The sequence below is a fragment of the Prionailurus bengalensis genome, chromosome D4, assembly GCF_016509475.1.
Source record: "Prionailurus bengalensis isolate Pbe53 chromosome D4, Fcat_Pben_1.1_paternal_pri, whole genome shotgun sequence".
Taxonomy (NCBI): Eukaryota; Metazoa; Chordata; class Mammalia; order Carnivora; family Felidae; genus Prionailurus; species Prionailurus bengalensis.
The window spans coordinates 12,689,403-12,712,689 of record NC_057359.1 but is presented as its reverse complement, the minus strand read 5'-3'; the positions used below and the strand labels follow the sequence as shown (position 1 = coordinate 12,712,689).

The following is a 23,287-nucleotide window of genomic DNA, read 5'->3' as shown; positions in this document are numbered from 1 at the left end:
ATAGCCCCAAACCAGAAACAATCTTAATGTCCATCAATAGGTGAATAAATTGTGGTCTCAAGAAAAGTGAAAAAGTACATCAAACAAAAATAATAATACAAAGTATCAAAATTTGTGGACACATCTAAAGCAGTGACGAGAGGCAAGTTTATAGCATTAAGTCCATACACAAAAGTCTCAAATCAGTAATCTTGAGATTTCACCTCAAGAACCCGGAAAAAGAGCAAAATAAACCCACATCAAGCAGAAAAGAGGAAAAAATTAGGATATGAACAGATGTCAATATAATTAAAAAGAGAACAACAAAATCTATGAAGCAAAGAGCTGGTTCTTTGCAAAAACCAATAAAATTAATAAACTTCTAGCAAGATTGCCTTTCCTCCCCAAAAAGAAGACACAAATTACCAATATCAGAAATGAAATAGGAGTATGACTGTATCACTACAGGCATCAAAAGGATAGTAAAAAACTCTGCACAAATTTGACAACTTAGACACAACAGATCAATCCCTCAAAAAACACTAACTACCACAACTCATTAAGTATGAAATAGATTTGAATAGCTCTTAATTAAATTTAATTCATAATTTTAACTCCCCTCCCTCCGCCAAAATCTTAAAGACCCAGATAGTGTCATTTGAGAATTATTCAGAATGTTTAAAGAATTAACGCCAATTCTTCACAGTCTCTTCTATAAAAAAAAAAAAAACAAAAACAACAGAAGAGGTGAAACACTTCCGAATTTATCTTATAAAGCTAGTTAGTATTCTGACACCAAAAACAGATGGTACAAAAAGAAAACTACAGAGCAATATCCCTCACAGACACAAAAATCCTTTAACTGTTAGTCAACAGAATTCAACAATTATAAAATTATATACCACAACCAAGAAGGATTTTCATGGATGTAAGGTTGATTTGATGATTAAAAAAAAAAAAAATCAAGGTCAAGGTAATGCAATGCTAAAGGTGAACATGAACACTATCATATCAACAAATGCCAAAAAAAAAAAGCACTTAACAAAATCCAACACTCAATGATAAACACTCCCAGAAACATAGGAATAGAGTGAAAATTACCAAACTTGATTAAAAAAATCTATAAAAAAACCTACAGTAACAATACACTTAATGATAAAAAACAAACTGCCTTCCTCTTAAGATCATGAATGAGGTAAAGATGTCCACTCTTGCCGTTCTTATTCAACACAGTGCGGGAAGTTCTAGCCAGTGCAGTAAGGCAAGAAAGGAATTAAAAGGCATACAAATCAGAAAAAAAAAAAAAAAAAAAACACCTGTCTCCATGTGTAGATGACACGATTGCCTATGCAGAAAATCCCAGGGACTCTATTTTTTAAAAAGAGAAAGGGAGAGAAAAAAATACTTAGGTGTAATCTCACAAAACACAGAGAACAACTTGCACGCTGAAAACTACACAGTGGTCACTGAAGAAATAAAAGATCTAAATAGATGGAGACATACCATGTTGAAAGACTGGAAGACCCAATAAAGTAAAGGTTTCAATTCTCCCCAAACTGATATACACGTTTAATGCAATTCCTATTAAAATCCCAGCAACATTTTTTATAGATACAGAAAAGATTTCGAAATCATCAGGAATGGCAAAATCAAACTGAAAATCCTCTCCTCCAAAAAAGCAATGAAAGCACTGACAAAAGTTGTCAAAATTAACTTTTTTGAAATTCTGGAATTTAATCAAAGGCTTATAATAACCTGGAGACTGTTTATTCAAGAAAAATGCCTGAATCTTGGTAAAAACAGCAAGATGTATGGGATTAAAAAAAAATTTTTTTTAACGTTTATTTTGAGAGAGCGAGAAAGAGAGAGAGAGGGAGACACAGAATCTGAAGCAGGCCCCAGGCCTCGAGTTGTCAGCGCAGAGCCCGATGTGGGGCTCCAACTCACAAACCCTGAGATCATGACCTGAGCTAAAGCAGGACGCTTACCCGACTGAGCCACCCAGGCACCCCAAGATGTGTGGGATTTTAAACATGTCCTATTCCCTTCCAGTTCACTGGCAGCCCTGAAAATCAACTGCCCACAATCATAGTGAAATCAAATCAGCTACTTAACGGCCACTGTAGAGGTCAGAACAAGGTTAGAAAGTTTTCAAGCTCTCATTCTCAGATAAGTGCCATTATCTGATCCGTCTGCACTTACTCGAAAACCTTACCTGCAAAGGTTGTCTTTTTTTGATGTGACTCCACCACAGCTGGAAGTCTTTCCCCTGAAGCCATTTGTCAAAGACAATCAGTGGCCAGTGTTTTAACACCACAGTTGTTTCGAATAACCGAATAACCGTTGTGGCAAAGCTAACCAAAAAAAACTTAAAAAGCTGGAGAGGACACCCATAGGAGACTCTGGAAGCTCCTGAGAATCTAGAAGGCTATATGAGTAGGACAGTGCGCATGCCTAGGATGGTACACGTTCTCCAGAAAGACTGGAGGAGATCCTAAGCTCTCACAGAGGCTCTGTGCAAAGAATGTTTCACCTTGAGGCTATGTGCAAGTAGGAAGTGAAACCCAAAACAGAGCTGTAAACTAGCACTGGATATTAACCGAAGTTTGCAACAACCCAGGGAGCATTTACTGAATCTTGGTGGAAAGTAAAAACACTGCCCTGCTATGTGTTGAAGGTGTGACCTAACATGCATGAAGAGACACTCAACAAAGACTGGGAGACAGAGTGGTTGCAATCATTTAAGGAAATATCTGCCCAGTATGCTAACTCAGCACAGACTTCCGTTGTCACACACAACAAAAACTACAAATTTCAAAGCATCAGTTAGGAAAGTAACTAAACCAACAGCAACAAAAACATCATCAACAAACAGCAACAAAAGCCTGGGGAGGGAAGGACAAATGATTTCAGTTGCCACATCATGCTATTTAAACTGCCAGTTTCAACAAAAACAAAATATAGGTCATACACCAGAAAATTAGCAGTCAATAGAAAATATCCCCGAGGAAGTCCAGAAATAGACTTACAAAGTAAAGACTTTACAACAACTATTTTAAAAATGTTTTCAATGAACTAAAGAAAACCATGTCTAGATTACTAAAGACAAGGAAATAATGTCTCAATGAATAGAGGATTAATACAGAAATCAAGTATAAAAAAGAGCCAACTAGAAACTGTGGAGTTGAAAAGTACAGTAACTGAAATAAAAAAATCACTAGTAGAGCTAAAAGCAGATCTGAATAAGCAAAACAAAGGGAAACTGAACATCAGTCACTTGAGATTATCCAGTTTGATGAAAAGAAAACAAATGAATAAAATGTGTATCAAAGTGTACCATCATGTAGATGGAAATACGCAGAATAGGAATCTCAGAAGGAGAGAACAAAAACAGGCAGAATGACTACCTGAGGAAATTAAAAACCCCAAACTTCCCAACTTTGATCTAAAACATTAATCTGCATATCCAAAAAGCTAAATAACTTCCCAGTAGGATAAAGTGAAAAACATCATTGTTAACTGCTAAAAGACAAAACGTTGAAAGCAAGTTAAAAGTAACTCATCAAGTACAAGGGATCCCCAAGAAGATTAACAGCTGACTCCTTCCTCATCAGAAACCAAGGAGGCTAGAGGGCAGCAGGATGTCGTATTCAAAGCGCTGGGGGGGGGGGGGGGGGGGGGGGGGGGGGGGGGGGGGGGGGGAGAGACAAGAATTCTGTATCCAGTAAAACTATCCTTCAGAAACAAAGGATAATTTAAGACATTGCTAGATAAATGTGAACCGGGATAATTCATCACTAGCACACCTGCCCTACAAGAAACCCTAAAGTCAGTCTTTCATGCCAAGATGAAAAGACACTAGACAGTAACTTGAATCTATACAAAGAAACAAAGAGCACCAGTAAAGGTAACTACATAATTAATATAAAAAATAGTTAAAATGTATCTGTTGTTTGTAACTTTTTTTCTCTTTTCTGATTTAAAAGATAAATCAGTCCTGGTACTGATAAAAAAGATACAGTTGATCTTACTCCCTAGTTCCTGGTTTGGACTTCTTAACATCCTTGAAATTGCCTGAGTGACAGGAGTATCTTTTGTTATTGATACTGAGCACGTTTGAACATGCCTGATTTTACGCCAATAAGATGATTCTTGGAAGGGCCCCGAGATCGCTTCAGAATGGGGACTGGTTGTCCAAAGAATCAACCACAAGATCAGAGGGCTGGAACTTTCAGCCCCATGCCCTGACCTCCTGGAGGAGAAAAGAACTGGAGATAGAGTTCATTTACCAATGGCCAATAATTTATTCAATTATGCCTACATAATAAAATGTCAATAAAAACTCATAATAAAATGTCAATAAAAACGACAAAGTGCTGGAGCTTCCGGGTTGGTGAAGAGGTCAATATGCCGGGAAGACAAAGCACCTAGTAGAGGTGAACGAAAGCTCTGAACACCGCACCCCCATATCTTGTCCTACGCATCTCTTCCATCTGGCTGTTACTGAGTTGTATCCTTTATAATCCACCAGCAGTTGTTAGGGCACCTTGGTTGGTTCAACTGATAGAGCATGAGACTCCTGATCTCAGGGTTTTGAGTTCAAGTCCCACACTGGGTGTAGAGATTAATTAAAAATTTAAAATTCTTGGGGCACCAGGGTGGCTCAAACGGTTAAGTGTCCGACTTCAGCTCAGGTCACGATCTCACGGTTCAAGAGTTTGAGCCCACATCAGGCTCTGTACTGACAGCTCGGAGCCTGGAACCTGCTTCGGATTCTGTCTCCCTCTCGGCCCCTCCCTGGCTCACTCGCTTGGTCTCTCTTCCTCTCTCATAAGTAAATAAACATTTAAAAAATTTTTTAATTAAAAAATTTTTTAAAAATTAAAAATTTTTAAAAAACCCCAAAAAACAAAAAAATGGGAATTGTTAGGTGTAACATTTTCCTGGGCTCTGTGAGTCACTGTAATGAATGTAGAACCTAAAGGGGGACCGTGGGAATCCCTGCACTTGTAGTCAAGTCCAGCAGAAGTGCAGGTATCAATAACAAAAGATACTCCTGTCACTCAGGCAATTTCAAGGATGTTAAGAACTCCAAACCAGGAACTAGGGAGTAAGACCAACTGTATCTTTTTTTATCAGTACCAGGACTGATTTATCTTTTATCTTGCCCTGGGTCCTGGGTCCTTGAGACTAATATATGAAGCAAAGGCTGTCCTATGGGACCAAGCCCTTAGCTTATAGTCTGCTCTAATTCCAGGTAGTTAGTATCCAAACTGAATTGAATGTAGGACACGGCTGGTGTCAGAGAATCAAACATCATTACAAAAACAAAACTGCATGAAGAAAGAATTATAAACTGTGCTAACAGGCTTATACTAATGAAAGTACAATTTGTAGGACAGTAACAGCCACAAAGGAGGGAGAATGGAATGGAGCTATATATAGGGGCAAAGTTTTGCATACTACTGAAATTAAGTTGGTATTACTATAAATTAGATTACTATAAATTAAGATACTGTTATCCTAAAGGCAGCCACAAAGAAAATAGCTCAAAAAATACATGGTAAAGAAGGGAATTTAAATGGTACAACAGAAAATGCTTATTAACATAAACTAGTAATGGAGAACTAGAGGAACAAAAAAGTCCTAAGATACACTGGAAACAAATTAGCAAAAATGCTGCCTTGCCAGTAATTACATCAAATGGATTAAATACTCCCAATTAAAGGCAGGAAGAGGCAAAATGGATACAGAAGATGGCTAGGTAGGAGGATCTTGAGCTCATTTTGTCCCAAAGACACATCAAGGTAACAGTAACATCTATGAAACTAACCCTGAAAGCAATCTGAAAGACTAGCAAAACACATCTTCCACAGTCAATTGAAAAGAGGAGGCCACAGAGAAAATGATGGGAAGGGGACACGTGGGTGGCTTAGTTGGCTAAGTGTCCAACTTTGGCTCAGGTCATGATCTCACAGTTCATGGAGTTCGAGCTCCCTCGTTGGGCTCTCTGCTGTCAGCATGGGGCCCGCTTCAGATCCTGTCTCCCTGGCTCTCTGCCCCTCCCCCACTCGTGTGCATTTGCAAGTACTCTCTCTCTCAAAAATCAACAAACATTAAAGGAAAAAAAAAAAAAGAGAGGAAGGGCAGAGACACTTCTGGGAAGTAAAGCCCTGGAGGGAGTAACCACAAATGGCAAAGACCCTACAAGCACAGAGAAGTGAGAGGATCTGACTCCACACCAGCCAATCCTGGCACTGGGAAGACCGTAACATGTGGCTTTAAAAATCAGCAGAATTTGGGGCACCTGGGTGGCTCAGTCAGTTAAGCGTCCGACTTTGGCTCATGATCAAACAGTTCGTGGGTTTGAGCCCCATGTTGGACTCTGCGCTGACAGCTCAGAGCCTGGAGCCTGCGTCTGATTCTGTCTCCCTCTCTTTCTGCCCCTCTCCAATTTGCGTGTGTGTTTAAAAAAAAAAAAACAACACACACACAGCAGAATTTAACTCTGAAAGAGCCAGAGGGCAAGAGGAAATTCAGCCTGTGCCCTTAAAGAGCCAACATAACAAAAAAAACTCTGCTCAAGACAGTACAGAAGCAGCAGTTTGAGAAGTACCTGGGATGTAAGACAAGTGAATTTACTGACCAGTCTTAGAATGTGTACCAAAGGGGCAGGGATCTTCAGGAGATCTCTCCAGGAACAAAAGTGCTGGCGATGCCGCAGATGACGCTGCCCTTCCATTCCCTCCGTTTAGGTAGCCTGTCTGCCGGCATTAACACTCCATCTACCTTGCTAGCATCACATGCTCCGCCCAAGCAGTCTCCTGGGGGCCAGCCCACCCAAACAACTGCCCCTAACCCACCATATGCTGCAGACAGCCCCAGCAGTTAGTGGTGCCACTCCAAAGTGACTCCCGCCCTGGGGGGACATAACCCCACACACCCGCACATCCGCAGTTCCAGCAGCCCAGACTCTTAGCTGGCTGTGCAGGGAGCCAGTTATGGCCTTTGACGCTCCTGCAAGTATGGCATCGAGGCTAACTGCAGACACCTAGGCTGCCGGCAAGTCCTGCCCACCAGCAAGCCCGAGGCAACCTCAGGCCTCAGCGCAGGGACCAAACCCCGCCTAGTGCACCCACACCAAATATCTGGGGTCACTGCAGCCAGCAAGGCCAGAGGTGAGAGAGGCTCAGTCACAAGAGCAGGGCATACACAGCCCACACAGAGGGGACTCCTGGAACACCAAATTCTGGAGACCAGTGGGTGACTACGCTATAGGGTACCACAGGACCACCTTCTACACAAGGCCATGACTTTCAAGACTAGGAGATGTAGCTGACCTACTTAATACATAGAAACAAAAGACAAAATGAGATAGTGATATGTCCCAAATGAAAGAACAAGCAAAATTCACAAAGCTAAATGCAGAGGAGATAAACAACATGCCTAATAAAGAATTTAGGGGCACCTGGGTGACTCAGCTGGTTAAATGTCAGACTCTAGGTTTTTTTGGCTCAGGTCTCATGGTTCATGAGATCGAGACCGGCACTGGGCTCTGCACCAACAGCATGGAGTCTACTTAGGATTCTCTCTCTCCCTCTCTCTCTGCCCCTCCCCTGCTCATGTCTTTCTCTCTCTCAAAATAAATAACTTAAAAAAAAAAAACCCCTCAAAACAAAGGTAACAAAAATTGGGACTTCAGAAAACAGATGATCTCAATGAGAACTTCAACGAAGAAAATATGACAGAGTAGAAGAATTTAATAACTGAAAAAATATACTAAAAGAATCAACAGATTAGAGGATGTATCAATGATCTGGTGGGGTAATGGAAAGCAATCAAGCTGAATATCAAAAAGAAAAAATAATACATAAATGAGGCTAGGTTAAGGGAATTCAGCAACATCATTAAGCATAATAACATTCACATTATAGGGATCCCAGAAAGAGAAGAGAGAGTGGGGCAGCTGGGTGGCTCAGTCAGTTGGGTGTCTGACTTTGGCTCAGGTCATCATCTTGTGTTCTGTGGGTTTGAGACCCACGTGGGCTCTGTGCTGACAGCTCGGAGCCTGAAGCCTGCTTCAGATTCTGTGTCTCCCTCTCTCTCTGCCCCTCCCTCACTTATGCTCAGTCTCTGTCTCTCTCTCAAAAATAAGTAAACATTAAAAAGAGAGAGAGAGAGAGAGAGAGAGAGAGAAGAGAAGAGAGGAAAAAGGGGGCAGAAAACTTATTTTAAAAAATACTAGCTAAAAAATTTCCTAACCTGGGGAAGGAAAAACATCCAAGTCTAGGAACCACTGACAGCCCCTAACAAGATAAATCCCAGGAGGACCACACCAAGATACATAATAATTAAAATGCCAAAAAGTAATGATAAAGAGAAAATTTTTAGAGGAGCAAGAGAAAAGTTAAACACAAGAGAAACCTCCTAAGGCTATCAGGTGATTTTTCAGCAGAAACTCTGCCTGCCAAAAGGGAGGGTCAGTGATATATTCAAAGTGCCGATAAGAAAAAACTCACAACCAAGAATACTCTACCCAGCAAAGTTATCATTTAGAATAGGAGGAGAGATGAAAGAGTTTTTCACACAAACAAAAATTAATAGAGTTCTCACTAAACTTAACAGGAGCTCTTTAAGTTGTAAGAAAAGGCCACAACTAGAAGAAAATGATGAAACGAAAAAAGTCTCATAGGTAAAAGCAAACATCTACTAAAAGGTAGATTAATCACTTATAAAGTCAGTATGGAAGTTAAAATACAAAAGTAGTAAAATCAATTACACCTACAAAAATTAGTCAAGGGATACCCAAATAAAAAGATGTAAAGTACAGTATCATATACATAAAATGTGAAAGGGGGAGCAAAAATGTAGTGATTTTAGAATGTGTCTGAATTTAAGGAACCACTAACTTAAAATAGACTGCTACACACATATGATGCTATATATGAACTCAGTGGTATCCACAAATCAAAAACCTAAAATAGATACACAAAAAAAACACAGAAAGGAATACAAGCATAACACTAAAGAAAAATTTCAACCATAATATAAGAGCAAGAGAAGAAATGAACAGAACTACAAAAAGAACCAGAAAACAATATAAACAAAACAACAATAAGTACATACCTGTCAATAATTACTTCAAATGTAAATGGATTAAGCACTCCGGTCAAAAGACATAGGATGACTAAATGGATTAAAAAAAAAAAAAATACCCATGTATATGCTGCCTTTAAGAGACTCACCTCAGACATCAAGACACCTACAGACCAAAGTGAAGGGATGGAAAAAGATATTCCACATGCAAATAAAGCAGAACACAAAAAGCAAGGGTCGCAGTGTGTATATCAGACAAAACAGACATTAAAACAAATACTAAAGCAAGAGACAAAGAACTACAGCATTACACACTGATAAAGAGATCAGTCCAGCAAGAAGATATAACAACTGTAAATAACTATGTAACCAACAAAGGAGCAACTAAATATATAAAGTAAATATTAACAGACAAAGTGAGAAATCAATAGTAGAGGACTTTAACACTTTGATCATCCAGACCAAAAAAAAAAAAAAAAAAAATCAACAAAGAAACAGTAGCTTTGATCAACACTTAGATTAGATGGATCTAACAGATATATACAATACATTCCATCCAAAAACAGAATACATATTCTTTTCAAGTGCACAAAGAACATTCTCCAGAATAGATCACATTGGGCCACAAAGTCTCAATAATTAAGAAGACTGAAATCATATCATATCAAGCACCTTTTCTGAGGTGCAGAAATCAATTACAAGAAAAATCTGGAAAGTACATAAGCACATGGAAGCTAAACAAAATGTTACTTAACAATGAACGGGTCAACCAAGAAATTAATGAGGAAATAAAAAAATACACAGAGGCAAAAGAAAATGAAAACACAATGGGCCAAAATCTTTGGGACACAGTAAAAGCAGTTCTAAGAGGGAATTTCATAGTGATACAGGGCCTATCTCCACAAGGAAATCTCAAACAACCTAACCTTACACTGCAAGAAGCTAGAAAAAGAACAAAGCAAACCCAAAGCTAGTAAAAGGAAGAAAATAATAAAGATGAAAGTAGAAACAAATGAAATATAGAAAGATAAAAAAAGATAAAAGAAACCAAGACCTGATTCTTTGAAAAGATTAAACAAAATCGATAAACCTTTAGCTGGACGCATCAAGAAAAAAAAAAAGGGAGGACTCAAAATCTCAAGTGAAGGAAAAGAAATAATGGACACCACAGAAATATAAATAAGAAAATATTATGAAAAATTATAGGCCAACAAATAGGACAACCTAGGAGTAATGGATAAATCCCTAGAAACCTATAACTTCCCCAAATCAGGAAAAAACAGAAAATTCAAACAGACCAAATACTAGTAATGAAATTGAATCACTACTCAAAAATCTCTCAGCAAACAAGGCCAGGACCAGATGGCTTCACAGGTGAAATCTACTACACATTTAAAGAGTTAATACCTATTCTCAAACTATTCCAAAAATTGGAACAGGAAATAAAACTTCCAAATTCATTCTATGAGGCCAGCATTTCGCTAATACCAAAACCAAAGATACTACCTACCAACCAACCCACCAACCAACCAACCAACCAACCAACCAACCAACCAACCAAAATACTACAGGCCAGTATCTGATGAATACAGATGCAAAATCCTCAACAAAGTACAGTATTAGCAATCCAAATTCGACAGCACATTAAAAGGATCATTCACCATGACCAAGTAGAAGTTATTCCATGGATGCAAGGTGGTTCAATATTCACAAATCAATCAATGTGATACTCTGGTATAAAAATCCTATCACCATCTCAATATATGCAGAAAAACACATGTGACAAAATACAACATCCATTCATGTTTAGAGAGAAACATAACATAATAAAGACTATCTATGAAAAACCCGTATCTAACATCACACTCGATGAAGAACTGAAAGCTTTTCCTTTAAGATCAAGAACAAGAAAAGAACATCCACTATCACCACTTTTATTCAACATAATACTGGAAGTTGTAGCTGCAACAACCAAACAAAAAAAATAAAAGACATCCAAACTGGTAAAAGAAGTAAAAATTGTCACTATCTGCAGATGGCGTGACACTAACATACAGAAAACTCTAACGCCTCCACCAAAAAACTGTTAGAACTGATAAGTGAATTCAGTAAAGACGCAGAATACAAAATTAATATAAAGAAATCTGTTGCATTTCCATACACTATTAATATAAGGGCAAAAAGAGAAATTAAGAAAATGATCCTATTTATAACTGCACCCCCAAAATATAAAATACCGAGGAATAAATTTAACCAAGGAGGTGAAAGACATACACTCTGAAAACTACAACACACTGATAAAAGAAACCAAAGGTGACACAAATGAAAGACAGACCATGCTCATGGAATGGAAGAATTAGTATCATTAAATTGTTCTGTTGTCCAAAACAATCTACAGATTCAATGCAATCCCTATGAAAATACCAAGAGCATTTTTTCACAGAATTAGAATAATCCTAAACTTTGGATGGAAACAGAAAAGATCTTGAATAGCCAAAGAAAATTTGAAAGAAAGCAAAGCTGGAAGTATCTCAATCCCAAATTTTAGGATATACTACAAAGCTATAGTGATCAAAACAGTATGGCACCAGTCCAAAAAAACAGGCACACTGATCAGTGGAACAGAACACAGAGCCTGGAAATAAACCCACACCCATATAGTCAATCTACAACAAAGGAGGAAAGAATATACAATAAAGACAAGACAGTCTTTTCAATAAATGCTGTTGATAAAACTCAATAGCTACGTGTAAAAGAATGAAACTGGGCTGCTTCCTTACACCATACACAAAAATTAACTAAAATGGATTAAATTCCCTAAATGTAAGACCTGAAACCATAAAACTCCTAGAAGACAGCATAGGCAGTAATTTTTTTGACATTGTCCTCAGCAAGGTATTTATGGCTATGTCTCCTCAGGCAAGGGAAAACAAAAGCAAAAATAAATATTGGGCCTACTGGTATACCAAATACAACTACTAGTATACCAAAATGAAAAGCTTTTGCACAGTGAAGGAAACTATCAACAAAACAAAAAGGCAATCTAGTGAACAAAAAGATGTTTGCATGCAATACAAGGTTAATATCCAATCTGGTAAGAAGTTAATATCCAATATATAAAGATCTTATGCAACTCAATACCAAAAAAAACTACAAAAAACAACCAACCTGATTAACACATGGGCAGAGAACCTGAACAGACATTCTCCCAAAGCAGACATACAGATGGCCAAAAGATAAATAAAAAGGTGCCCAACATCTCTCATCATTGGGGAAATGCAAATCAAAACCACAATGAGTGAACACTTAGCACCAGTCAGAAAGGTTAGTATCAAAAAGGCAATTAACAAGCGTTGGCAAGGATGTAACCATTGTGTTCTGCTGGAAGGAATATAAAATGGTGCAGACCATTTGTCACTGTGGACAACAGTATACAGGTTCCCTGAAAACTTAAAAATAAAAAACAGAAATGCTGTAAGATCCAGTAATTCCACTACCCAAAGAAAACGAAAACACCAGTTTGAAAATATATATGCACCCCTACGTTTACCGTAGCATTATTTACAACAGGCAAAATATGGAAGCAACCTAAGTGTCCATCCGTAAATGAATGGATAAAGAACACACACACACACACACACACACACACACACACACACACAACCAGAATATTACTTAGCCATAAAAAAGAATGAGATCTTTCCATTTGCAACAACATAAATGGACTTAGAGGAATTATGCTAAGTGAAATAAGTCAAAGACAAATGCCATATGATTTCACTTATATATGGAATCTAAAAAACGCACAAATGAACAAAGACTCTTAAGTACAAAAAACAAACTGGTGGTTGCCAGAAGGGAGTGAGTGGGGTGATGGGTGAAGTAAAGGGGATTAAGGAGATAAAAACCTCCAGTTATAAAATAAACCACAGAGATGAAAAGAACATAAGGAAACAGTCAATAATATTGGAATAACATCATATGATGATAGGTGATGACTACACTTATGATAAGCAAGGAGTAATATACAGAACTGTTGAATCAGTATGTGGTACACCTGAAACCAGCGTAACACTGTACGTTAATATTTATTTCAATTAGACAAAGGAAAAGCCGTGATCCACCAGAAAAACATTTTAATTTTTTTTTCAACATTTATTTTTGAGGGAGAGAGAAAGAGAGACAGAGAGAGAGAGACAGAGTGTGAGCAGGGGAGGGGCAGAGAGAAAGGGAGACACAGAATCCAAAGCAGACTCCAGGCTCCCAGCTGTTAGCACAGAGCCCAACGTGAGGCTCAAACCCACGAACAGTAATATCATGACCTGAGCAGAAGTTGGATGCTTAACCGACTAAGCCACCCAGGTGCCCTAGGAAACACATTTTAGATTTGAAGACACAAACAGGTTTAAAGTAAAAGGATGAAACTTTCTATAGTCAAACAGAACTCTGCATTTCCCCCCTCTTCGCAATCCTCATTTCAGTACAAGGAACAACTATCCATCCAATTGTGAAGTGAAAATGTTAGATACGATCCTTGATTCCTCCACAATTCAATCCTTCTGTCTACTCCCTCAGCAAATTTTGTGGTTCAGTTTTCTAAATTAGCTTGTCAACTGCTACCACGTGAGGGGAAGCCACCGTTCTCATGTGCCTAGCCTACCTCGGCAGCCTCATAACTGAACCCTCTCTTTTTTGTCCCACATGGTCCATTCTCCATAAGGCAATCCTGGGTGTTATTAAAAAAATATATGAAATACTGTTTCTCTCTGGCTTAAAAACCTCCAACACCCTCTGAGTTTCTCACAGCATTTACAATCAAATTTAATTTCCCTTCTTTTTTCTTCAAGGGCCTCTCATATCTGCTGTTTCTCAGGAACAATACTGGACCTCGTGGGACACACAGGAAAGATTGTCAAAGTGTTAAGAAAAAACAATTTAGAATTTAGAATTTGATTCATCAATATTAATATTCTAGAATGAGCGCAAAAGATGTATTTTCCAACATATAAGGCCTCAGAAAGTTCATCACCCAAAGCGTATCTCTAAAACACCCACAGAAAATATCCAGCAAGAAAAAAAACAACAAAAAAAACACCTCCTAAGAGGCAGAAGGATGATATAAGAAGTACTAAGATCGAAAAAGCCAATAAAACATTATTAAGTCTAAATAACCACAGATGGTAAAAAATAACATTTTAAATAACTGACAAGTAAAATTTCTGAGTACAGACATGGAGCGGAGGAAGAGAAAGTATCTTAATTAAATGGAAGAATACAAATGCTGATAACTATGAAAAACATGTTATTTAAACTTTAAGAGTAATCAGTAGAATAGGCTTAGAATATATAATTTTAGGGGAAAAATGGAGTAAGAAAACCTTTATCAAAAGCAACAGAAAGTAGGAAGGGAAGCAGGAGAAATCAAACAAAAAGCATAGTAAGTAGAAAACAACAGTAAATGGAACTGGTTCAACTCCCTTACTGTATGAAAAAGTGTCAACACACGAAATTAACAAAAACTACAAAACAAAACCCAGTATATACTACTCATACCAGATCAAATAAATCAAAACATGATGCAGAAGTAACAAAACACCATAGTTTTAAAATCTAGGAAGCAAAAACTAATATAATTTTGAGGCAAAATAGACATATCTACACTCACAGAAAGTATTTCACTTTAAAAATGGATAAATCAGGTAGGTAAGAAAGTATGTAGAACATCTGCATAATATAAGCATGGTAAACCTGTTCTAACACATATGTAAGTATATTCATACGTACATACAAATATATATACACACACACATATAAAACTCCACACCTAAAGACTGAATACACATTCTTTTTGAATATATATAAAGAACATGTATAAAACCAAATATAAAAGTCCAAAGAGATCTCAAAATATCTACAATAAAGTTGACATTTATTAACCATCAAGGAACAGAATCAGAACTCTACATTAAGGTTTTGAAATTACATATTCATAGACATTAAAACAGTATGAACTCCTATATAATCTTAAATGAATAAAAATATTAAACTGAAAATATAAAATCTTAAAGGGAAAAAAAAGAAATGCACTTATCAACACATAGGAGATACAACCAAGTGATAATGAGAAAAGTATTTATACCCTAAAATGTTATTTATTAAAAGTTAAAAATGAAATAACTTATAAAAATGACAAGCCCTAACAAATACATTAGGGAAAAAAAAAGACAATATTGGTTCAAGGAGCATTAAACTATTTAAGAAGTCAGCATAACACTGAAAAACCAGTTAAGGATGAAACAAAAGAAAATTTTAGGCCAATCTCACATGGTGCGAAAAATCCTAAATACAAGATTTTCTAGTTGAATCCAGCAATATATTAAAATACCAAGTAAGATGTGTGACAGAAACATAAGGATGGTTTAATTACACAACTTATCAACCTGTATTCCTGTTCAGGGTTTTAAAGATGAAATCTTTATGCCTTTTCCCTTCTAAACTCTAAAAAAAGGGTTCACTCCCACAAGGATAGAGGGAACAAGGGAGGAGACACCAGCAATTGGGAGATTTCAATAACATTCATAAAAGGAGAGACAGCACAGGGACAACTAATTTAGCAGCCTAGTTAGTCTAAGAGCTACAGGGTAAAAGGCATGAAAGGACACGGAAAAGACTCTTCCAAAACAAAAACCAAAATACAAATCCCAGAGACTCTCAACAACTAGGAGATGGCAAGTACAAAAGGACTGCCCTGCCCTACCTCCTGCACCCCATCCGTACAGACAACCTGAGCACCTGACACGGACAGCCTAGCTTCTGCCAAGGAAATGTGAGGTTTATTCTCTGGAGAAATTAGAGAGGTGCCTGCCTGGGCTTTGAAGATGAAGGCACAGAAAAAAGGGTGAGGCTGAAAACTGGAAGATTAACATAATGCTTCAATTGCCAGGAATGCTTCAGGTTATACACCTTTCCCTAAGAGAGGTAATTCAAATTTTAGTTTCTGAATGGTTCTAAAGAACAAAACCCCACATATAGCCGGGGATCTCTTAGCTAAAAAGCCCGTCTTCTTGCATAGTCATCCTAAAATAATTTTGCCATCAAGCCCCACACCTGTGCACAAAGAATCTGCATTAGCTTTGTAATGTCCTATCTTAACATAAACAGAATCTCTTAAAATTTAATTTCTGCTACTGAGATAACTAAAGCCAATTTTACCATTAAAAAACTATAGCCACCCAGTTACAAAGATCATAATGCTTATTGATAAGTAGTTTTGAGAATTTTTCCTAATCACCCTCTGTGCAACTTCTCTACTTCCAGATCTTAGTATCCCTCACAGATTAAGAGGCAGAGAATGAAGAAAACTTTAAACAACTCCCAAACAAAAAGTCGTCCCATAATCCAGACCCGAACACAAAAAAGTCAGGGTAAATTAGCATAATAAAAATGTCAATACAAAATCTTACCTGTTTATCTTTCCTTTCTATAATATCTTGCTTTTGTTTGCATTTTTGAGATGTCTCTTTAATATCTGTTGCCTGTAAGATTGAACCAGAAGGAGGGGAATTTAGTTAAAATCTCAAGCAAGCAAATTATGTGGCCCCAGCCATCAAAATATTAAATTAACCCACCACGCTTTTTCATGATTTCTTTCAAACCAAATTCATAATCATCACCAAAAATACTAAGTTACCTGCAAATCTATAAAAGGTTATTCCTATTGATATTAACAACAGCTGTAGCAATATGCATACATATGTTTTCTTTATTTCTTCACATTTATTATCTCATGTTATTTCATCTGATCCTAAAAATAATCCTATTAGGATAGCAGGAACCCATAGTTTAAACCATTCTTAACATCTGATTCCAAAATCTCCCTAAAGTTAACAGCCATGACCATAAAAATTTTTAATTTAGGTTTAAAATGTTTAGTTTATTTGTTTTGAGAGAGAGAGAGAGAGAGAGAGAGAGAGAGAGAGAGAGAGCACACGAAAGAGAGAGAATGCGTGTGTGTGAGTGGGAGGGGCAGAAAGAAAGGGAGAGAATCCCAAGCAGGTTCTGCACCGGCTTAGAAACCCCAAGATCATGACCTCAGGCAAACCAAGAGTCAGTTGCTTAACCAACTGAGCCACTCAAGCACCCCTTAGGTTTAAATGTTTTAAATACATTTTTAAAAAAATAGTATATTCCATATGCCACAGAATATGGCATAGAATACATAGAATACTATGTATTCTAAGACACACAAGGTTTTCTACAATACACTCACAAAAGGAGTTCAATGTTTCTAGGAACACTACTCTGAATCCTCTTATAATTAAAACAATCACATTTCAGTTTTCCCTTTTGTATCTTGGAATTTCTATAAAGTAGCAACTGTCCAAATGTGATGATCAGACCCTAAGAACCCTGTGGTGGCCGAATTCAGTCAGAGAATGTAAACGATGAAAGCTACAAGTCCATCTACAAAATATCTTAAAAGATGGCAAAAGAGCTCTTGTATTTGCTAAAATAAAACACAGAAAATTCAAAAATGAGCCAGAGAAGTACCTTCTCTTTGATTCGAGCCTCCAAACTCTGACGCTGCCTCTCAATTTCTTCAATTCGACGCGTCATAGGGATCTGCCCTTCTTTAAGTTTTCTGACCTCTTCCTTCACTCGGTCTCGAGCTAGCTTTACTTCTTCATACTCCTGACGGACATTTTCATATTCCTTGCAATTAATTCAAAAAACAGAAGTTAATGCACTACTAGCTTAAACTAAGTCATATACTAAAATCAAGGTGCAGGAAAAACCAAATCTATAAAAAACCCTTTTGATATCCTTTCGGCAGGTCCACGAGTATAAAGTTTGCCATAAGAAACAACGTCAGATATAGTGAATTCCAACAATGACGTATAAAGAAGCTTGACACTCTCTTAGTACTTGCCTCTATTACGAGGTCAGACTCCGACTTCCATCCCTTCCGGGTTCTGAAACTTACACACTAATTGCTACTAAAATAAGGGTTTCCTCTAGTCTCTCAATAGAGGAAGGATATCAGAACTTACAAATAAACAAAAGAAATTCAATTATGGTAAAAGTAAAAATAAAAACAGTAAAATGTAAAAAGTAAAAATGAAAAAAAACGAGGAAAATGGGTCAAAAGGAGAACAAAAAGCAGCATGCAGGTAAAAATGAGGATTGTCATGTCACAGGAATTAATAAATATTTGCTAAAAAATAACAAAAGTAAGTGGAGTAATAAGAGAGCATACAGTAAGAATGAACGGGAGGAAGAAAAGATTATAAACATGTAAGTAAATTTTTAAAAAACGAAAAAACATTGAAATCAATCTTAGAAAGAAAAGGATTAACCAAAAGACTTTAAAGGAGAAACATAAAGTAGGTTTAAGACTAATAATGGACATAGGAAAATGTAATCAAAACAAGCTAAAGAAAGGAAAAAGTTTAAGAATAATGGGATTGTGGGACAGGAGAGGGTGATGAGGTGGGGGGAGAAAGGCCACAAATACAGCCACTCATTTTTCCATTCTATTAACAACTATTTCCATCCTAAGCCTGGAACAAACATTATGAAACTTCCTCAATCTGTTCCGCCCATCAAAAAGAAATGCACTGAGGGAACTGACTCTTGAGTCCAAACTATGGTCTGGGACACTATTCATCATAGGGTGATTAGGAAGAAAACAGCAGCATCAATAAGCTTATGAAGCAGGAGTAGAGAATTACAGCACATAGCGTGCAGCTCCTTCCAGACCAAAAATCAGTATCAGTAGTACACGCCAAGTGAATTCTCAGCAACCTAAGGACACTCCAAGAGTTTATTTTTATATGTGTAAACATTTTTAGATCATTACATTTTATAAAACAAAACTACCTGTTGAGGACTCATATCCAGAAAAATAAAGAGCACAATCAAATAAAGAGCTATACAAGTATACAGCTACATCATACCACAGAGACAAACTTCATGATTATTTTTAAGGCAAAAATGAACAAAAACACCTAATCTGAATACAGAGCAATTAGTGCCTTCTTCATAGCTTTTCTGCCAGTAAAAAGAGTCACTATTTTTGCCTCTGATAATTAAGACTTACCACCCATGGTCTTTTCGCTTCAAGCATCTCGATCAAATCTAAATGTCGCTTACGTTCATAGAATCTCTCCACATCTTGTTTATATCTTTCATTCCTCTGAATCATTTTCTCTAGATATTCAGTTTTCTCTTTGCACGAGGTCTAAAACAAATATGTAACAAGTCGCTTAACTGAGAAGACAACAGGTCAAATCTTTTAATAATGAAAGACAATGCTAGCAAAATTTCACAATAAAGAATTTCACAGGAGTACTTAAGAACTGTGTAAAACTAACATGCATGCCTGAGTTCTGGTCTAGGCTCTACAATTTATTAGTCGGGCAACTGTGAGGAGGTCCTGCCACACCTGAGCCTAGAGTCTTCCTGCCTAAAGAGAAGATAGGTATCTGCCCCACTCGCCTCAAGGGCACAAGTGATGTACTTACTATAAGTGCAAGTTCAACAAAAGCTGGAACGTGAAAAGTAGTATTATTAAGATTTGTATGTTATGAGTTATTAAGATTTGTATGTTATGAGTTATTAAGATTTGTAACTCATGAGTTAAGGACTAAGAAATGAGACGAAGGAAGGTGAGATCTGGCTTTCAGACTGCGAGTTCACAAGCGCAAAGATGTACTCAGAACCTAGTACAATACATGCTTGCGTTCTTTCAGAGGATGGCAGCGGTCTCGGTGAGTGTTTCAGATGGAGTACAGTAGTCCCTCCCCTATCTGTGGGGAATACAGCCCCAAACCACTAGATGATGCCCGAAACCACAATAGTACCAAACCCTACATACCTGGTTTTCCCTATACATGCATACCTATGATAAAGCTTAATTTATAAATGAGACACAGAGACTGACAATAACATGACAGAATAACTGTAACAATATGCTGTAATAAAAGTCATGTGGATGTGGTCTCTCTCAAAATACTGTACTGTTGTCACCCTTCTGCTTGTGATGACTGACATGAGTGATAAAATGGCACGTGAAGTGAGGTGACCGACAGAGGCACTGTGATGTAATGTCAGATTATTGCTGTACTTGTGACAATATGTCAGGAGGATCATCTGCTTCTAGACCGCGAGTGACCGCAGGTAAATGAAATGGCAGTAACTAAAAGCATGAAGGGGGGCGGTGGGGAAACTAATGTATGAAACTGGTCCATGGGGGCAAAGGTAAAAAGACTTAATAAGTATCTAGAGCAATATAAAATAATTACTACTCCTTAGGTCAGTCTGATTAAGTATGATTATTCATACTTAGTATAATATACTAATATTATATATATATTATATCATAATATATAATATATATATAATATTATAATATAATATACCAATATAATAGTATAATATACTAAGTATACTAAGTATTATATTTAGTATAATAAATATTAAATTACAACAATATGCATATTATTAAGTATGGGCAGTTACGGTGTAAGAGAAAGCATTTGTTTATAAGGTGTCTGATTACAAAAATATACTGGATTTATTTTAGTGGCTGGGACATGGAGAATGATTCATTACACAAAACACCTTTTAAAAGGATATTCTATAAAAGGACTCATAAAGTCTAACCTACCTCCTGCAACTGAAAAAATATAGAAATGGTTCAAAAGAGACACTGTGTCAAAAGCTACAGGGTATCTGCTGTACTCCCCCAAAGCCTTTTGGGTCCTGACTCATGGCAGGTGTTTAAGAAATGCTAAATGAGTAAAAGAATAATATTGAAACTTCCTGAGAGGTAAAAACATACTTTAAAATAATATGATTGGTTCTTTAGAAATTTAATTTGTAACATGTGTTTGATGAAATGGTAGTCAGATTTTTCAAACTTTCCATGATCAAATCCATTTCTCACTTTTTGTCACCTAGTTTCATGTTAGCAATAAAATCCTACGTGAGAAAAAAATCACAAATAAATGAAGTCACTCAATGAATCAGAGCTCCTATTCACTCTCCACATTATGAAAGACAAAAATAAGTGAGGAACAATAGAAATGAGTTGTCTATTTATAAATACCTCTAGTTGTTTTTCTTTCTCCCTGAAGTTTTTGAGTTCACAGTGGTATCTGTGCATTTCTGGAGGTCCAATGGACTTCTCAGTAGCTTCAAGGAGTTCAATTTTACTCAGTTTAGCAAATTCTCCAACTTTATCCTAGAGCACAAAATTTAAATATCAACAACTATTATCACTTATAAATATCTTCAAAACATATATCATTCAATGATCGCGCCTGTCAAGATGAAACTTTGAAAAGAAAAAAATTATAAGATGTGCCAATATAAATGTCCCTCATATACTATTCTTTAAAATGATAAATATAAACTTAGGGTATGAACTCTCATCTTTCTGAGAACCTTTTAAAAATTTCTATGCCAATATTTCTAAGGCAAAGTGTTTATATACACATAATAAATAGCTTGGGAATAAAAGAAAAAACAGTCCCCTGGATTGAAATGATCATTATCTACCACTCATCAGTTGGAATGTTAGAAGTTAAGAAAAAAGACATTTCAAACATCTACTTCATATCAGACACCAGCTAACAATGCTTTCAAATTTTAAATCTGTATTTAATTTGGACATATGTAATCAAATCATTGTTTCTGAATGGAAAATATGAACTATGATTCAGAAACTAGACAGCACTCAAAGATGTAATAACATTCACTTCAACATTTAACATCTAATGTGCATTTTCAGGATATTTTTACTAAAATTTAAAATATGACAAAGTTTTAGAAGGCACATGTACCGATTTAAGAGTTTTAGTGTATCAAGTATACTTGATGTATTTATACAAAAACACGATTAAGAAGTTATTTATTAACAAAATTTTAAGAGACTACAAAGTGTAAGCACATGGCCATCCAAGTTACTCTACTTCAAAACAATACAACTTGATACCCTTTACAATATTCTGCAATTGAGACTTTCAACTTCTTATCACTTCAAATCACTACAATAAGATCATAATAGGAGATGAGATGCTATCTTTTACAAAGAACAGTGAGTATTAACATTACCAGGCTGTTAGTTTAAATAGCACCCATGAGAACATCTCATGAAAAGTATTTCTATTCTCATATGGCATGAAGAGGAAGAAACATGCAATTTTCCCATCAGTACATTGATTTCTCTCATACCTGAGGTAGAAATTGGCAAAGATTGCCCACTTGGATATTTAAGGCTGCAACTTGCTCTTCCACCACTTTCTGGGTTGTAGATTTTTTGTTGATGAACCAAGACGACTGATTTTTTGCCACGTCAATTTCACGGGTGATGGTAAGATTTCCAGAATTTCTGAACCTATTTAAAAAATAATTTAAAAATCCTTACATTCAAAATTATATGTATCACTTTAGAAATAAAATTTCCAAAATTCTCTTGCAACAAAGGTTGCCAGACAGGATTGTTACTACAATTTTTATTCCTTCTGATATTTTGGCCCCTCCGAAGAAGGAAATCTTGATATTTTATTGGTAATGATACTTAATTGACCACACGTAAGTTACCACAGATTCAACATCACAATTATTTAAACTGTTACAGCAAATGCCAATACTAATTTCCAAACACTGACAGAGAATTTATATCTGAAGTTATTTATCCTTTAAATTATGTTATTCTCCAATCACATGCGTTGACTGCAATTCAAAATAGGTTGGCATATTAAAGCATATAAAAACTAAACGCTGAAACTTCCACTACTTGGAAAATACATGAATAGAAACCAATTCTTGCATAAGCACTTCCAGACATCAGAACTAGCCCAGTCATACAGGTAGCCCATGCCTTCCTCATCACGTACTCTACTCTGAATTCAGAGGAGACCACAACATACAGCCTTATAAAGGAACATTAAGCAATACAGAATCTGAAAGAAGGGTATTTACTTATTTCTTGCTTTTAGAAGTACTACTGCTCCACACCTCCCATCCATCTTCTTCACTGGGAATCAGCAGCATGTGGTAGAAAGATAAATTATTGGTATTCAATGGCTAAATGACAATGATAATTTGTAAATGTTGTGTATATAGACTATATTGTAATCAGAACACTCCAAACATTAAGATTTCACAACTTAAAAAAAAGTCGTTTTAAATTTTCATTTCCAGCAGA

General features: G+C 36.6%; 1 protein-coding gene across 3 annotated transcripts in view; it reads right to left on the bottom strand.

The window, feature by feature from the left end:
- SMC5 (structural maintenance of chromosomes 5) overlaps nt 1-23,287 on the bottom strand; it is a 96,787-nt gene that overhangs the window by 49,912 nt on the left and 23,588 nt on the right. For 2 of the 3 annotated variants that reach the window (XM_043566300.1, XM_043566301.1), the window contains exons 4-8: nt 22,312-22,474; nt 21,185-21,319; nt 19,175-19,315; nt 17,626-17,787; nt 16,539-16,610 (exon numbers count right to left, since the gene is read on the bottom strand). In XM_043566300.1, the coding sequence (XP_043422235.1) occupies nt 16,539-16,610; nt 17,626-17,787; nt 19,175-19,315; nt 21,185-21,319; nt 22,312-22,474 (673 nt within the window). Of the gene's footprint in view, nt 1-16,538; nt 16,611-17,625; nt 17,788-19,174; nt 19,316-21,184; nt 21,320-22,311; nt 22,475-23,061; nt 23,117-23,287 lie in introns of all 3 variants that reach the window. The other variant, XM_043566302.1, reaches the window with a different exon arrangement.